At 34.6% G+C, this 19,301-nt stretch overlaps 1 protein-coding gene across 1 annotated transcript in view; it reads right to left on the minus strand.

Annotated features, from left to right (window-relative positions):
- Nucleotides 1–1,524: 1,524 nt before the first annotated feature.
- Nucleotides 1,525–19,301, minus strand: part of LOC107887639 (uncharacterized) — an 80,917-nt gene continuing 63,140 nt past the window's right edge. The window contains exon 4 of the mRNA XM_016811884.2: nucleotides 1,525–1,691. Within this exon, the coding sequence (XP_016667373.2) occupies nucleotides 1,525–1,691 (167 nt within the window). The remainder of the gene's footprint in view (nucleotides 1,692–19,301) is intronic.

Consider the following 19,301-nt stretch of genomic DNA (forward strand, 5'->3'; position numbering starts at 1 on the left):
ATTAGCTCACACAAATGGCCCTAATGTTACGGTATGAATATCCAGTTTATTTCGTATGTTCAACGGGAACCCTACTATCTCTATTATTAATATACTTTCTCAATTCCACAATTAAACAATTCATGCTGTATTAATTCAAATACAATTCAACACATACATTATTAATGTCGTTATATTATTTACATACAACTTACCTCGGATTACAAAATACACACGACTAGTCAGTTTAGTCGATTTGCTTGGCTTTCCCCCGATCTAGGAGGATTTGGAAATTCTTGATCTATATTAGCAAAATACACTCATTTAGTCACTAAATAAAATTAGGCAATCCAAAATTTACGTCTTAGGTAAAATGACCATTTGCCCCTAGACCTTGACAAAATGACCATTTTGCCCCTATATTCGAAAAATGATTTTTACAAAATTTCATCATATTTCAAGCCTAGACAAACTCTTTTTACTCTTATACCAACCCCAAATTCTCAGTATTTCACATACTTATCACCTATTTTGCAACTTATGCAAAATAGTCCCTTTAGGTGTTTTCATGCTAACACCTTTCACAAAAGTTGTTTATGACACAACTAGGACTCATATTCTTCCATAGAAACTCAACAACTATCACAAATTCATTCATGGAAAAACCCTAGACTCTTGTTTATTATGCACAACAATCATCTCATTTGAAAGCTTATGCTTCAAGGAGTCCAAAAATGTAAAAATCATTAAGAGAAACTATCAAAATCACGTACTTGAGAGGGCTTAAAGTTGCTGAAATTTTTCTGAAGCTTTCAAACCCCAACAATGGCTGATTTTAGGTCAAAGAGGAGAAAAATAGATGAAGAAGGTTAATATTAGGCTTTAGGGTATTATTAAAATACATATTATGACATCAACCAACCTAACCCTTTGACCAATTACCCATTCTTGTCTCATGGCCGGCCAAGCTCTTCTAATAGGGTCTAATTGCCCTTCAAAATCCCCCAATTTTGATTCTCAAACAAAATAACACCTTTAGCTATCAATTTAGGATTTTTACACTTTATGTGATTTAGTCCTTTTTCATAATTGGGCTCACAAACGTCAAAATTAACTTACCAAATTTTTCATGCACTAATATGCTCATGCCAGAACATCAAAATAATAATAAAATAATCTTTTTAACTTCAGATTTGTGGTCCTAAGACCACTGTTCTAACTAGGCCCTAAATCGGGATATTACATATTGTATGTATGATATGGTATGGTATAGAAGAGAAACTATCAATGAGTTAGATGAATATAAGATTGGGAAAAGGTAATTATACGGTGTTGCTAAGTGCACTTGTGATGAGCAAAGATCTGAGCCTTGCGGAGGGGACACCACGATGTTCAAGCATCAAGGTTAGGACGGCGAACAGTGGAATGGACAAAGGGAATGGAGAATAAAAAATGGAATTCCTTTAAGATACAGCCATTCGGGATTGTTGGGAGTAAACAGTGATGTGCAAAGCTCCGGCCGTTGAAGGTGGGACACTTAGGTGTTCAAGCATCAAGGTAGTTACAAGATGAATCGATGTCGATAGTTATAAGGTTCCATAAAGCAACACTGTGACAGCGGTCAGCAGGCTCTATGGGGGAACATTCCGACGGCGGTATGGTCCTTCGAGGTGATACCTCATAGAGGTTTAAGGTGTAAGACCATAGCTCGGCTATGGCAACCAATAGAGCCCATTAAGATAGTAAATAAGGGGTAGCCCGTCGGGACAATAAACACGGGGTAGTTCGTCAGAAAAATAAACACAGGATAGTTGACCGCCTATAAACATCTTATTGTTTATAGTAAAAATATCACACCAAAAATCTATTAAATTAAATCGATGGTCTCTGCAAGCGTATAGGTCAAATTGTAATATAGTATTGTGTTACAATAGAACACTAGTAAGTATTCCAAAGATTGTACCCAAGGGATTGCAGATTGGAGAAATTAATGTTAAATTAATTACAAAAAATAATTACTAATCTAATTGAGTCACAAATTAGTAATGGGAATCCAAATTAATATTTCAATTAAACTAATTAAATTAAATTAACCTAATGGACTTTCCTATTCCTTGTATCAACAATGTGAGCCTCTAGCATATGATCGATTAAATCCCTAATTAATAAATAGAAGATTAACTAATTCCAAAATTTGAGTTTTAATGTGAATTAGTATTTAATTAACTAGTATTACCTCCTGACCTTTACTAATTAATTAATCGGCGGACTCACTTATCTTCTAACCTCACTTTCTTCATCAGGATAAACTACGATTTACTCGGCTCAACTTGTCTCCCAACCTCATCTAACCTATGATAACTTATTAGGGTTTTCAAACCTAAAAGTTTAAGAACACATAATTTATACCAACTAATCTATTATAAACTTTTATTCTTTTGTTAATTAATCGAGTTGATGAATTAATCAGTTCAATAAACAAATCATGTAATATATGAATAAATATTGGATCTAGAGCAATCTGTACTTGCGATTGTCTTCACGTTGGAATAGAAAAGTTTCGACTACATGAACATTAAAAGAAAAAAAAACTAAAACTAAATAAAAAAACTATCTGTCTAGGTCTGCTTACAATTTCGGTGACCCTAAGGCGTCTATATTTAGGCTACAAGCTCCTTGGTGACCCCTTAACCTAGATACACTTTGGGATTCTAATAAATAAAACATTATGATAAAGCTAGGGTTCAAATAAGGAAATTTCCAAAAATTTTCTTGCAAATAAGTCAGCTTCATTTTGGCCTACCATCGTCCCCACGCCAAGGAAGAGCTCGTCGGGACATCGCCTCATCAAGACATGGAAGGTCCTCACATTGGGATGTCACAGGTTACTTCAACTTGGTATGTTTCTCGGTATCGTGTCACACCACAGGATGCTTGTATCCATTACGACCTTCATTCCTTGGATTCACGGGCCTGAAATGACTTCCTGCATATTTAATTAACCTATTAGAACTTCTCGAGACCGGAGTAGGTCGTACGAGTCATCGTAGTAGTAGAAAATGCGTAAAAACATTTATTTTATTAAGTTGTAGTTCCTAACCTACTAATATTGGAAATGCAATAATTATATATAAAATGCCAAGAAAACAAGTTTGTTAAGTGTAGAAATGACCTAAAAATACTAGTACAAGTGAAGTAATGTCACTTACCCCATAGTTAAGTCTTTGCTTATCCAAAAGCAAACTAAAAAAAATTAAAACAGACACTAAAATTGAAAACAAAAAATAAACATGCAATAAATGTACTTAAGCTAGCTTGGTACATGAGATTAGATCGGATCATCAACACTAGGAATATTTGTCTAAATATATCTAGCTAGAAATCTAAATAATTCAAAGTTATTTATACCTAAATAGATTAGTTCAATAAATTACAAAGTAAACAAGTTAAAGAAAATTAAATATATGTCTCCATCAAAATGTATATACGAATATAGTATTTATTTTTATATGGTATAATTAGTTTAATTTTTTTTCATACTCAATTTATTTTTATTCATGCTTTGAACTCTAATGCAGTAATATTTCTCCGATAATCTCTTATGATTTTTTTTCTTTTTTTCTTTTCTTCTTATTTTTATTTTTATTTGTGCCAATATGATATATGTTTTTCTCGAGTACCTTTAATAAGGGTTATACTAGTCATATTGCATCGTTTCAATAACCATGGATTCTACAGAGTATTTTCTTTTTAATTCAAACATCCTATACTTTTACAAATTTAATTACTTATTTGTATCTACCTTTATCTCTTGGTATGTAACACCCCAAAATATTATTTCTGCTTTTGTGAAAATGTGACACAATTGAGTATTTGCTTCAGTAGTTAAGTGTTTTGGGTGTGTGAGAGGTCCCAAGTTCAAGCCCTAGCTTTGGAAAATTTTGTTATTTTTGGAATTAAGCCTTACCTCTGCTCAGTGGGCTTATATTAAACCGTACCAGGTGTGTACTCGAAATGCAGAAATTGAGGTTTGGGCAAAAGTTGAAAATGGCCACTGTCGACACTACACGGGTGTGTGGTTGCCCGTGTGGTAGGCCGTGCATAAGACACAGCCGTGTGATGGCCAGGGTGTGGCTATGTGGGCCACACAAGCTTCGCCAAATTGGATGTGTAGGCCACACGGGCGTGTGATATCTAGGCCAGGCCGTGTGATCCACACGATCAAGGCTAATCTGGGCGTGTTGGCTACACGGGCTTGTGTGCCTATACGGTCAAGCCACATGGGCATGTGGGCTTATTTGTCAAAATTTTTCCCTAAGGTTGCATGGGTCGTCCCAACCTACTGTGGTCCTACTGTAGTATCGGTATGGGCTAACTAAACCCTAAACTGTGTGATCTGGTTTATTGATGTTCTATACTGAGCATGTTAACACTGTATATGTCTGATTACTAATTCGTATGACTGTCTGATATTTGTTAATAAAAGCATGTTAAGCATGATTATCTGTTAATTCTGTATGTATGATCTGTTACTGCTATTGGGGGTAGGATGAAATATATGTTTTGGAGGAAGTGTTCTGAAAGGCAGATTATGCCTATTATCTGGCAGCATGGCTGCACTATATTTGATATGTGCATCGGTACAACATGGTGTGTAGGGCTAGGTGGTTGTTTTAAACCTCACATGGTGTGTAAGGATGGTCGGAGATGGTGTGTAGAGGATGGGGGTAGGATATCTAATTTCTGATTCTGATCTGTATATCTGCACCTGTATCCTAGATGAGCTTAGTCCCGAATCTGCATCTGACTAATTTTGAGTTTGTTGTTTATGTGCATGCTTAATTCTATAGGGTTACACACTCAGTTTACATAAACTCACCCATTTTTGTTTAATCTGCATAGGTAATCCACAAAGTTAGGCGGATCAGTGCAGCGGAGCCTCTCAGTGACCATATGTTCGAACTGGTTATGATTACGATTTAATTTTTATGTTCTGGTTTAATCTGGGTTTTATTTTATGTAATTCGGATTTTATGGACTGTTTGTTTTAATTCGGGATAGACTAAAATTCTATGATTTTAAAATTACTAAATGTGTTATAACCTGATTTTTACCAAAACCAAAGGTTTTACAGATATTGAACCATTTTCTAAACACGAACAATTTTACTCAAAATAGGCTTCTGCTAAAATGATATGTTTTAAGACAAGTGAACAAATTGAAACATGATTTGAATTTAACGAAAGTAAGAAAGGGTTATGAGTTTTGAGGTTTTTATCAAGTTAGACGTTTCCAAAATCCCTTCCATGTGGCATCTCCAGATTCGGCCATAACGTCTAGGCCGGGTTTGGGGTGTTACATGGTATATTTAATCACTTATTCCTATTTATAGTTTAATAAAATTAACTAATTAGTCTAAATATAAACAACCTAAATTATTTAATTTCAGGCTAAATTTACAAATTAACAAACAATATAGGTATATGCTCTTAACCAATCATTTGTATTTCTACAAGCTCAAGCACGCATATAACACACAGAATTTAAAAAAAGTATAAAAGACTATAAACAAAACAAAACAACTGAAAATTTTAAAAATTTAAAAATTTTCCTATGTCACCCCCATACTTTATTTGGTACATTGTCCCTAATGTGCTATAAAAAAATGAAAGAAATAGGTTACCCGATTAGCATGATATGTGCAATGCAATTGGTGGGACTAGTTCTCCTTTTGGTTTTGGCTCGAGATTGTAGTATCGTAAAAAAAATATGGGGTTCCTAAAAAGAAAAGCTAAACATATAATATATATAAAATAAAATCCTAATTAAACCAAATAAATAAAAATCACTCAAAAATCTAAATAGGTCTTAAAGATATAAATCCAAAATAAAAATAAAAATGTTTTAGAATTAGTCAAAATCAAGTTCCAACTCCTCAATCATTGGTACTTTGCCCCTCTCATACTCGTCGACACTTTAGTAACCCGCCTTCCCAAAGTGTGGACTAGGCTATGATGGCTTGGGTCGTGAATCACCATGCCCTTCGTCACTGAGCAGTCTAGTCAAAATGCTTGCTCATAATCAGGTGTCGCGACCAGGGTTTCATCCTCATCCTCGTCATCATTATCTTCCTTCGTTGTCCACCTCGTTCAGCAGTGAAAGTCTCTCGAGCATATTTGGGAGTATCTTTTCCTGGCTGATTCAATTATGTCTCTCTTTTCTCTCATCAAATATGCTAGAAACACAAAATTATATAGACTTTTCAGCACCTTTTAAGCCCTAAATCATGCAGTTTCGTAGTAATTTCTGTTGAAATTCATACTTTAATTATAAAATAATTAATTTGCACTAAAATTCATAACATATTGAATTCTAACTATCTTTATGATAAACTTACAAAAAATTGATTTATTTTTGATTGTCTTGTACAAATGGTGAAAATCGACTCGGCAATCACCTCAAGAGGCTTGAACTGTTGGGGCAATTCTTGCACCAAATGAATCAAGAGCATGACTAATTAATTTTCCAGCCATGGATGGTCCAAAAATATTTATTGAACAAACTTTATATTTAATTTTGATCCAACATTAATTGGGTTAAAAATTAATTATAAGTCTAAAGAAGAGAAAGTGGCCCAGTTGTGCTAAGTGAAGAGAACTAATCTGGCAAGGATTGGGTAGCCCAAAACCGTCCTTGTAGCTAACCCAATCAATTTATTTAGCTAATTTTATTAATTTAAAAACAACCCTCAAAGTTTCCCTTAATTTCATTCAAAACCCTCTTCTTTCCATGCCTTCTATTTTTAACCCCAAGCTAAAAATAACAAGTTTTGAAAATATCAACCCTTGCTCAAAGCATGGCCGGCCAATAGAGAGGAAGGGGATGATAATTATTTGCTATTTTTAGCAACTATTCCCACCTATAAATACCCTTATTCCCTTCCTCTTTTCACACACCATTCATTCCCACACCTCTCTCTTTCAATCACCTTTTCTCTTCCATTCCCTTCTTTGTTTTCCCACTTTTCTTGTTTCATTCCCTTTCCGGTTTCCCTGTAACAGCCTGATTTATACCCTAATCGGAACGGTGGCTTCGTGATCACGAATCTGAGTCAGAAAAACATTTAAAAATTATTTTCTGTGTTTATTTTGTGTGAATTTATATCTATGAAATTTTCGTAATTTAATTTTATCGTTTAGGTGTCCGATTAAATAAAAGGACTTAATCGCGTAAAATAAAAATTAAGTGGTAACTTGTATAAGGGCCGAATTAATAATGGTTTTCTAATTTGGAGTCTTTATGATGAAATTATTCCATTAACATGATGTTGGACGGTAATGGACATATGCTATATAATATTATTATTATTTCATTAAGGGTAGTTAAGTAAAATAGTAATAAGTTAATATGTATGTTAATATATCATAAAAAGATAAGCTATAATCACATTATTTTTCTTTTTTCTTGCACTGATTATAAACAAAAATAAAAAGAAAGAACAAGAGCTAGGTTCGGCCATATTTCTCATCTTGATTCAAGGTTCGTTCTTAGTCGGTTTTTGATAATTTTTACGTTTTTTAGATCGTTTCTTCGAGTACTACAAAACCCAAGTTTTAATTTTTGATTTCGATGAATATTTTTAAATTGTGCCATTGTTGATAGTTTGTGATTTTTGTTGTTTGATGATGAAAAATGAAAGATATGTTTTAGATTAACATGATTTGTATTGGAGTTTTTGATGATTTTGAGTAATTAGGACTAAATTGCAAAAAAAATAAGTTGAGGGACTAAAATGTGAAATTAATAAAATATATGGGCTTGTATAGGTATGGGTACCATTCGGCCTAAGATGAGTGCTTTGAAATTTTGTGTATTTTGTGTTCTGTGCAATAGGGACTAAATTGTAAAAATTGTAAATGTCAGGGGTAAAATGGTAATTTGGCCATTTATGTGTTTTTGGACTAAATTGAATGAAAATATGTTTGAATGAGCTTAATTTTAATAGGTTTAGATCAAGAACCAAAGAAATCAAATTTGGACCGGGGAAAAACAAAAGTTATCGACTAGCAACCCCGTCCCATTTTACGACGTCCAAGGTAAGTTTATAAGCAAATAAATGTCGTAAATTTTAAATATATGAGAATGTATAATGCTGATTTGAATTTTATGAGTTTGTATAAATAATAGCCGAATGTGAAAATGGTTGGGAATTATGTTTACGAATACGATTCGACCGAGATACAACGTCCGAAAGCCCTGTATGAACCTTAGGAATAGCTAGGATACATATGTCATGACATAGGATTCCGATATATGTGTGTGAGTAAGACCATGGGATTGATTTGTGATTCTGATATGTGTTTACGAGTAAGACCCTGTCTGGCATTGATATGTGGCTACATGTAAGACCACGTCTGAGACGTTCGCATTGTACGATTTATGTGATTATTCGAGTGTCCTATCCAATTTCGAATGGTTCATCAGGCAAAGGTAAATCGTGTACAGATTGTGTAATACGAGCTAAATGGTCAGGTATGAATTAACTAGATATCTACTTGAGATAAGGTAAGAAAGTACTATGGATATGTGTTGCAAATCATGTACAATGTAAAAGAAGAATTCATGTGTATTTGGTATGTGTATTCGGCTTGTGAATGAATAATTTCTGTAACATTGAAATGTCACTTAATATGTGTATATATGATTTGTATATTCGGCCACTTAGGTATTATTATACATGAGATGTCATTTGATGATTCTTAAGTTGCATAAAAGAGTGTACAGATGTGTGGTTTATTATGACTATTTGGTTTGGAAGTTGATTTATAGTGTGTTAAATGATTATATATATTTGGCTTAGGTGGATAATAGTCTATGAAAAATGTATTATTTATAGAACTTGTAAGTTTGAGGTCAAGTAGGGAAATGTTAATGCATTTCATTTAGTTAATATGAGTCAATGGTATTATTGAGTTGTTTATTTGCTTATGACTTACTAAACTCTGGTAGCTTACTCTGTGTATTATGTTACTTTGTTTTATAGATTTTGAAGTCAAGCTACAAGCTCGGGGACTGTCAGCCAAGCTCATCACACTATCTACTATTTTGGTACCTTTAAGCTAAACTTAAATTATGGCATGTATAGGCTAGTTTTGGGGTTAGTTTTCTTGGAAATGAATGTATATATTAGCCATGCGAAAATGGCATAACTATCTTGCTTGGAATCAGTTATGTTTGCTTATGGTTTGAGTTTATTTTAGCTAAGGTATTTTATGCTATAAATGAATGTTTTTTTTTATATGTGCTTGGTTGTGTATTAAAGTTGATTAATGACTTGAATATGGTATGAACATATATACCTAGGTATATTCAAAGGTTTTGAATATGATTCCTGTTAAGTTAAAGTATATGATCATTCAGTTGGTGTGCTTTAGTAAGGTATAATTATGTAGTTTAACATTAAAGATCAAATAGTCATACTTGAATATGAGATAAATATGCTTTGATATGTTATTACTTTGTATGTAAGATTCATGTTTTGAGTAGGTATAAATGAGATGGTTATGACCAACTGTATATGTTTATATAGCTATATAAGCATTGTTCAAAAGTAATATAAGTTAAGATATACATTTTTGATAAGTTAATGAATCGAAATATATACTTGATTAGATGTTTATTGTCTAATCTTCATATGTTCTTGTTGGCATTATTGTATATAAAATCCAGGAATCATTTGTAATCTTGAATTGAAGTATGATAAATTTTGTTTTTACCAATTTTTATTAGATAACTAATAATGGAATTTGATCTGAGTTATATTTTGATCAGTAATACCTCGTAACCCTATTCCGACGACGGATGTCTGTTAGGGGTGTTAAATTTTATTGGTATCAAAGCTACGGTTTAGGCGGTTCTAGGACTAACGTAGCGTGTGTGAGTTTAGCTATACATGCCATAATTATTTACTGTGGTACTGTGACGACTTTTGACATTTGAAATGTGTTTTCATATAGTAAATGGATCCTGATAGAGCTGTAGCTGAGGATGTCGAGAGTGTAGCGCCTGTTCTCGCGCAAGGGACAACACCGGTTGATTCTTGATCGATTCTGAGTAATCAAGAAAGTGAGGCTAAACAAGCCTTCTACCAAATGATGAATGACTGGTTTACTCAATATATTCGGACTAATCCGCTGCACAACAACCTCCTCCCCCGATTAATCCATCTCTGATGGCTGCGGTACCTCAAGTAACTGATCTGTTGAGATTGTATAAGGCACCTGTTGATAAAATCAGAAAGCATGGGGCTAAAGAATTGAAAGCTACGGATGATGATAATGCTGAGCGGGCTGAGTTCTGGCTTGATAATACTATCCGTGTGTTTGATGAGCTGTCTTGTACCCTAGATGAATGTTTGAAGTGTGCCATATCTTTACTTCGAGACACAGCATATCACTGGAGAAATACCCTAGTATCAGTGGTTCCGAGAGAGTAGGTGACCTGGGAATTCTTTTAGACTGAGTTTCGTAAGAAATATATTAGGCAAAGATTTATTGATTAGAAGCATAAAGAATTTTTGAAGCTGAAACAGGGTAGGATGACCGCAACAGAGTATGAGCAAAACTTCTTGAGACTCAGTCGATATGCCCAAGAGTGTGTTTCTACCAAAGCCATAATGTGTAAAAGATTTGAAGAGGGACTGAGTGAAGATATTAAATTGTTAGTTGGCATACTTCAGATAAAAGAGTTTGTGGTACTTGTTGAGTGAACCTGCAAAGCTGAGGAGCTCGGGAAAGAGAAAAAGAAAGCTGATTTTGAAATAAGAGACTTGCGTAAGAGATCATTCAACAAGTCAGTCCAGTCGGCACCAAAGAAGTTTTGAGATGATTTCAGATGTTCAAAAGCCACTTCGGGTTATTCTCGACGAGACCAGAATAGACCACCAGTGAGTTCGAGAGCTACCTTAGTAGCCAGTGTGAGTAATGTCAGATCAAATCAGCCCGAGGGTAAACACTATGGTAAACAATGTCCCGGCAGTTGCAGATTACATGATCGGGCCTGTTTTAAATGTGGATCGACATATCATTATATTCGAGACTGCCCAAGGTTAGCTGAAGAAAACCCAGTGCAGAACACGAGATCGAGTAATACTGCAGCTCGGGGTAGACCACCGAGAAGTACGGGTAATACGAGTGGTAGTCAGAGAGGAAATAAAGACACAGTAGTCAGATTTGAGGCTCGTGCACCTACCAGAGCCTATGCCTTTCGTGCGCGAGAGAAGGCTTCATCCCTAGATGTTATTTCTCGTACATTCACTCTTTATGATACTAATGTAATTGTATTGATTGATCCTGGTTCTATTCATTCTTATGTGTGTGAGACATTAGTATTCAGCAAGACTCTACCTGTTGAGTCTACTGAGTTTGTGATTAGAGTGTCAAACCCCTTGGGTCAGTGTGTTATGGTTGACAAAGTGTATAAGAATTGTCCCTTGATAGTCTGAAATCTGTGCTTTCCGTCTGATTTGATGTTACTGCCATTTGATGAGTTCGACATAATTCTGGGATGGACTGGTTGACATTACATAATGCTATTGTGAACTGTAAGAGAAAGACCATTGATCTATGAAGTCAGAATGATGCGATTGTTTGGATTGAATCTAGTGATTTGAAGGTGTTATCAACAGTGGTTTTTTCGATGTTAGCTCAGAAATATGTGAGAAAAGGCTGCGAGGCTTACTTTGCATTTGTGCCTGATAGTAAAGTGGCCGAAAGGAACATTGAATCAGTACCTGTTGTATGTGAGTATCGAGATGTGTTTCCTGAAGAATTACTAGGTTTGCCACCGATACAAGAGGTAGAGTTTGGTATTGAGTTAATGCCTAGAACGACTCCGATATCCATAGCTCCGTACAAAATGGCACCGATAGAATTAAAAGAACTGAAAGATCAGTTGCAAGAATTGACAGATCGAGGTTTGCACGAACGAGTTTCTCTTGTGGGGTGCACTTGTGTTGTTCGTGAAAAAAAGGACAGAATTATGAGAATGTGCATCGATTATAGCTAGCTCAATAAGGTGACTATAAAGAATAAGTATCTATTGCCACAGATTGACGATCTGTTTGACCAGCTGAAAGGAGCTACAGTATTTTCAAAGGTAGATTTGAGATCGGGCTACTATCAGTTGCGAGTTAAAGACTCCGATGTACAAAAGTCTACTTTCAGAACGTGGTATCGACACTATGAGTTTCTGGTTATGCCATTTGGACTCACTAGTGCACCTGCTGTTTTCATGGATTTGATGAATCGGATCTTCAGACCATATTTGGATCGGTTAGTGGTTGTGTTTATAGATGATATTTTGATCTACTCTCGTGATGAAGCTAAACATGCTAAACATTTGAGACTTGTATTACAGACTTTACGAGATAAGCAGTTGTATGCAAAATTCAATAAATGTGAGTTCTGGTTAAATGAAGTCAGTTTTCTAGGTCATGTGGTTTCAGCATCAGGTATTCAGGTTGATCCGAGCAAAATTTTAGCTATACTTGATTGGAAACCTCCGAGGAATGTTTCTGAAGTTTAAATTTTCTTAGGACTTGCTGGTTATTATAGATGGTTCGTGAAAGGTTTCTCTATGGTTACAGCTCCGATGACGAAGCTATTGCAGAAGGATGTCAAATTCGAGTGGTCAAAAAAGTGCCAGAAAAGCTTTGATCAGTTGAAAGCCCTTTTGACTAAAACTCCAGTGCTAGTTCAGCCAGAATCGGGTAAAGAATTTGTTATTTATAGTGATGTATATTTAAATGGTTTGGGCTGTGTTTTGATGCAGGAAGGAAAAGTTATAGCTTATACCTCGAGATAGTTGAAGCCACATGAAAAGAACTATCTGACACATGACCTAGAATTGGCAGCCATTGTGTTTGCACTAAAAATTTGGCGTCACTATTTGTTCGGTGAGAAATGTCATGTTTATTCTGATCATAAAAGCTTGAAATACTCGATGACTCAGGAAGACCTGAATTTAAGACAACACTGATGGTTAGAATTGTTAAAAGACTATGAGCTTGTGATTGATTATCACCAAGGAAAGGCTAATGTTGTTATTGATGCTTTAATAAAAAATCACTATTTACTTTACGTGCAATAAACGCTCATGTAGCTATGTCTGATGATGGTTTGATAGTATCTAACTTGAAAGCAATACCATTATTTATTCAACAAATTTGTGGTGCCCAGCAGGTTGATAATGATTTGATCGCAAAACGAGCTCAGTGTGAGATAGATGCTGATTCAGAATTCAGAGTTGATGCTGATGACTATTTGAGATTTAGAAACTGAATATGTGTTCTGAGGAATTTAGAGTTAATTCAGATGATTTTGAATAAAGCTCATAGCAGTCGGTTATCGGTTCACCCAGGTAGTACAAAGATGTATAATGATCTGAAACAACTTTATTGGTGGCATGGTATGAAACGAGACATTTCTGAATTTGTTGCAAGATGTTTAGTCTGTCAACAAGTAAAAGCTGAACATCAAGTGCCTTTAGGATTACTACAGCCTATCATGATACTTGAGTGGAAGTGGGATAGAGTCACGATGGATTTTGCATCTGGTTTACCGTTGACATCGAGCAAGAAGGATGCAATTTGGGTTGTAGTGGATAGATTGACTAAATCAGCTCATTTTGTTCTGATACGTATGGACTACTTGCTGGATAAGCTGGCTGAATTGTATGTTTCTCAGATTGTGAGATTACATGGTGTGCCTATATCTATTGTTTCGGATAAAGATTTGAGGTTTACATCACGGTTTTGGAAGAAACTGCAAGATAAACTAGGTACAAAATTACATTTCAGTACTGCTTTCCATCCACAAACAGATGGCCAGTCTGAGCGAATTATTCAGATACTTGAGGATATGTTGAGATGTTGCATTCTCGAGTTTGAAGGTACGTGGGAACGATAACTACCTCTGATTGAATTTGCATATAATAACAGCTAGCAGTGAAGTATCAAAATGGCACCTTATGAGGCTTTGTATGGTCGTAAATGTCGTACGCCATTGTACTAGTTGAGCTCAGTGAAAATAAAATACACAGGGTTGACTTGATCAGAGAAACTGAACAGAAAGTGAAGGTAATTCGTGAAAGTTTGAAAGCAGCGTCAGATCATCAGAAATCTTATGCTGACTTGAAATGTAAAGATGTAGAGTTTCAGATCGGAGATAAAGTCTCACCATGGAAGAAAAAACTCAGATTCAGTCTTAAAGGCAAATTGAGTCCGAGGCTTATTGGGTCGTATGAAGTTATAGAGCATATTGGGCCGGTTGCTTACAGACTATTGCTGCCATCTGAGCTAGAAAAGATCCACAATGTATTCCATGTTTCAATGCTTCGGAGATATCGATCCGATCCTTCACATGTGATTAGTTCGTCTGCGATCGAGATTAAGCCAGATATGATGTACGAGGAAGAACCAACTCGCATTTTGGCTCGTGAGAATAAAGAGCTGCGGAATAAGAAGATCCAGTTAGTTAAAGTATTATGGCATAAGCAAGATGTTGAGGAAGCAACGTGGGAACCAGAAGATGCAATGAGAGAACGCTATCCGAACCTATTCACCGATAAGATTTTCGGGCACGAAAATCCCTAAGGGGGGAGAGTTGTAACAGTCCGATTTAGACCCTAATCAGAACGGTAGTTTGTGATCACGAATCTGAGTTAGAAAAATATTTAAAAGTTATTTTGTGTTTATTTTGTGTGAATTTTTATTTGTGAAATTTTCGTGATTTAATTTTATCGTTTAGGTGTCCGATGAAATAAAAGGACTTAATCGCGAAAAATAAAATTAAGTGGTAACTTGTATAAGGGCCGAATTACTAATGGTTTTCTAATTTGGAGTCTTTACGATGAAATTATTCCATTAACATGATGTTGGACGGTAATGGACATATGCTATATAATATTATTATTATTTCATTACGGGTAGTTAAGTAAAATAGCAATAAGTTAATATATATGTTAATATATCATAAAAAGATAAGCTATAATCACATTATTTTTATTTTTTATTGCACTGATTATAAACAAAAATAAAAAGAAAGAACAAGAGCTAGGTTCGGCCAAAATTCACATCTTGATTCAAGGTTCGTTCTTAGTCGATTTTTGATAATTTTTACATTTTTTAGATCGTTTCTTCGAGTACTACAAAACCCAAGTTTTAATTTTTGATTTTGATGAATATTTTTAAATTGTGCCATTGTTGATAGTTTATGATTTTTGTTGTTTGATAATGAAAAATGAAAGATATGTTTTAGATTAACATGTTTTGTATTGGAGTTTTTGATGATTTTGAATAATTAGGACTAAATTGAAAAAATAATAAGTTGAGGACTAAAATGTGAAATTAATAAAATATATGGGCTTGTATAGGTATGGGTACCGTTCGGCCTAATATGAGTGCTTTGAAATTTTGTGTATTTTGTGTTTTGTGCAATAGGGACTAAATTGTAAAAATTGTAAATGTTAGGGTAAAATGGGAATTTGCCTATTTATGTGTTTTTGGACTAAATTGAATGAAAATTTGTTTGAATAAGCATAATTTGAATAGTTTTAGATCAAGAACCAAAGAAATCGGATTTGGACCGGGGAAAAACGAAAGTTGTCGACTAGCAGCTCCGTCCCGTTTTACGACGTCCGAGGTAAGTTTATAAGCAAATAAATGTCATAAATTTTAAATATATGAGAATTTATAATGCTGATTTGAATTTTATGAGTTTGTATAAATAATAGCCGAATGTGAAAATGGTTGGGAATTATGTTTACAAATACGATTCGACTGAGATACGACGTCCGAAAGCCCCGTATGAACCTTAGGAATAGCTAGGATACATATGTCATGACATAGGATTTTGATATATGTGTGTGAGTAAGACCATGGCATCGATTTGTGATTTCGATATGTGTTGACGAGTAAGACCCTGTCTGGCATCGATATGTGGCTACATGTAAGACGACGTCTGGGACGTTGGCATTGTATGATTTATGTGATTATCAGAGTGTCCTATCCTATTCCGAATGGTTCATCGGGCAAAGGTAAATCGTGTACAGATTGTGTAATACGAGCTCAATGGGCAGGTATGAATTAACTTGATATCTACTTGAGATAAGGTAAGAAAGTAATATGGATATGTGTTGTAAATCATGTACAATGCAAAAGAAGAATTCATATGTATTTGGTATGTGTATTCGCCTTGTGAATGAATAATTTCTATAACATTGAAATGTCACTTAATATGGGTTTATATGATTTGTATATTTGGCCACTTAGGTATTATTATACATGATATGTCATTTGATGATTCTTAAGTTGCATAAAAGAGTGTACGGATGTGTGGTTTATTATGACTATTTGGTTTGGAAGTTGATTTATAGTGTGTTAAATGATTATATATATTCGGCTTAGGTGGATAATAGTCCATGAAAAATGTATTATTTATAGAATTTGTAAGTTTGAGGTCAAGCAGGGAAATGTTAATGCATTTCGTTTAGTTAATATGTCAATTGTGATATTGAGTTGTTTATTTGCTTATGACTTACTAAGCTGTGGTAGCTTACTCTGTGTATTATGTTACTTTGTTTTATAGATTTTGAAGTCAAGCTACAAGCTCGGGGACTGTCAGCCAAGCTCATCACACTATCTACTATTTTGGTACCTTTAAGCTAAACTTAAATTATGGCATGTATAGGCTGGTTTTGGGGTTAGTTATCTTGGAAATGAATGTATATATTAGCCATGCGAAAATTGCATAACTATCTTGCTTGGAATCGGTTATGTTTGCTTATGGTTTCAGTTTATTTTAGCTAAGGTATTTTATGCTATAAATGAATGTTATTTGTGATATGTGCTTGGTTGTGTATTAAAGTTGATTAATGACTTGGATGTGGTATGAACATATTGACCATAACATATATACCTAGGTATATTCAAAGGTTTTGAATATGATTCCTGTTAAGTTAAAGTATATGATCATTCAGTTGGTGTGCTTTAATAAGGTATAAATATGTAGTTTAACATTAAAGATCAAATAGTCATACTCGAATATGAGATAAATATGCTTTGATATGTTATTACTTTGTATGTAAGATTCATGTTTTGAGTAGGTATAAATGAGATGGTTATGACCAACTGTATATGTTTATATAGCTATATAAATGCATAATAAATTGACTTGACTTGTGGTTTAGCACTTGTCCTTATTAATATTCTAGTATAATGTGATTTTGAAATAGTCATGTACGTGATCCTAGGATATATATATGTATTATGGTCTTAAATTTGTAATTTGGTAAAGATAAAAGATGATTATATTTTGAGCTGAAAAGTGTGTGGCCTAGTTAGCTTTGTGGATGCTATATATATGTGTACATTGTGTTTAATCTAAGCCCACGGTTGTAAAGGTAACTGTGTTAACTGAATAGAGGAAAGGTGAATATGATTTTGTATAGGTCTTTAAGGGTACATTATTTTAACATTTTGGTTGACTTACTTGAGTAGATTAATTGTTGAGCTAGAGGTTTTATAAATATATATATACTCATGAATTATAAATATTTTAAATTGGCGAACAAATACTAATATGCAATATTTTATTATATGAAACGAAATGACGTATATTTGGTTGCATAAGGTATGCGCATAACATTTGCATGGATATATAATATTTTACATTAGCATTGTTCAAAAGTCATATAAGTTAAGATATACATTTTTGATAAGTTAATGAATCGAAATATATACTTGATTAGAAGTTTATTGTCTAATGTTCATATGTTCTTGTTGGCATTATTGTATATAAAATTCAGGAATCATTTGTAATATTGAATTGAAGTATGATAAATTTTGTTTTTACCAATTTTTATTAGATAACGAATAATGGAATTTGATTTGAATTATATTTTGATCGGTAATACCTTGTAACCCTATTCCGATGACGGATGTGGGTTAGGGGTGTTACATTTTATGAGTATCAGAGCTACGATTTAGTCGGTTCTAGGACTAACGTAGCGTGTGTGAGTTTAGCTATACATGCCATAATTATATACTGTGATAGTGTGATGACTTCTGATATTTGAAATGTGTTTTCATATAGTAAATGAATTCCGACAGAGCTGTAGCTGATGATGTCGAGAGTGTAGCGCCTGCTCCCGCGCAAGGGATAGCACCGGTTGATTCTCGACTGATTCCGAGTAATCAAGAAATTGAGGTTAAACAAGACTTCTGTCAAATGATGAATGACTAGTTTACTCAATATATTCAGACTAATCTGACTGCACAACAACCTCCACCCCTGATTGATCCATCTTTGATGCCTACGGTACCTCAAGTAAGTGATCCATTGAGATTGTATAAGGCACCTGTTGATAAAATCAGAAAACATGAGGCTAAAGAGTTTAAATCTACGGATGATGATGATGTTGAGCGGGCTGAGTTCTGGCTTGATAATACTATCCGTGTGTTTGATGAGCTGTCTTGTAGCCCAGATGAATGTTTAAAGTGTGCCATATCTTTACTTCGAGACACAGCATATCACTAGAGAAATACCCTAGTATCACTAGTTCAGAGAGAGTGGGTGACCTGGGAATTCTTTTAGACTGAGTTTCGTAAGAAATATATTAGCCAAAGATTTATTGATTAGAAGTGTAAAGAATTTCTGGAGCTGAAACAGGGTAGGATGACTGTAACAGAGTATGAGCGAAAATTCGTGAGACTCAGTCGATATGCCCGAGAGTGTGTTTCTACCGAAGCCATAATGTGTAAAAGATTTGAAGATGGACTGAATGAAGACATTAAATTGTTAGTTGGCATACTTCAGATAAAAGAGTTTTTGGTACTTGTTGAGTGAACCTGCAAAGCTGGGGAGCTCGAGAAAGAGAAAAAGAAAGTTGATTTTGAAGTAAGAGACTCGCATAAGAGATCATTCAACAAGTCTGTCTAGTCAGCACCAAAGAAGTTTTGAGATGATTTCAGTCGTTCAAAAGCCACTTCGGGTTATTCTCGATGAGACCAGAATAGACCACCAGTGAGTTTGAGAGCTACCTTAGTAGCCAGTGTGAGTAATGTCAGATCAAATCAGCCCGAGGATAAACACTGTGGTAAATGACATCCTGGTAGTTGTAGATTACATGATCGGGCCTGTTTTAAATGTGGATCGACATATCATTATATTCAAGATTGCCTAAGGTTAGCTGATGAAAACCCAGTACAGAACACGAGATCGAGTAATACTGCGGCTCGAGGTAGACCACCGAGAAATGCGGGT

The sequence above is a fragment of the Gossypium hirsutum genome, chromosome A03, assembly GCF_007990345.1.
Source record: "Gossypium hirsutum isolate 1008001.06 chromosome A03, Gossypium_hirsutum_v2.1, whole genome shotgun sequence".
Lineage (NCBI taxonomy): Eukaryota > Viridiplantae > Streptophyta > Magnoliopsida > Malvales > Malvaceae > Gossypium > Gossypium hirsutum.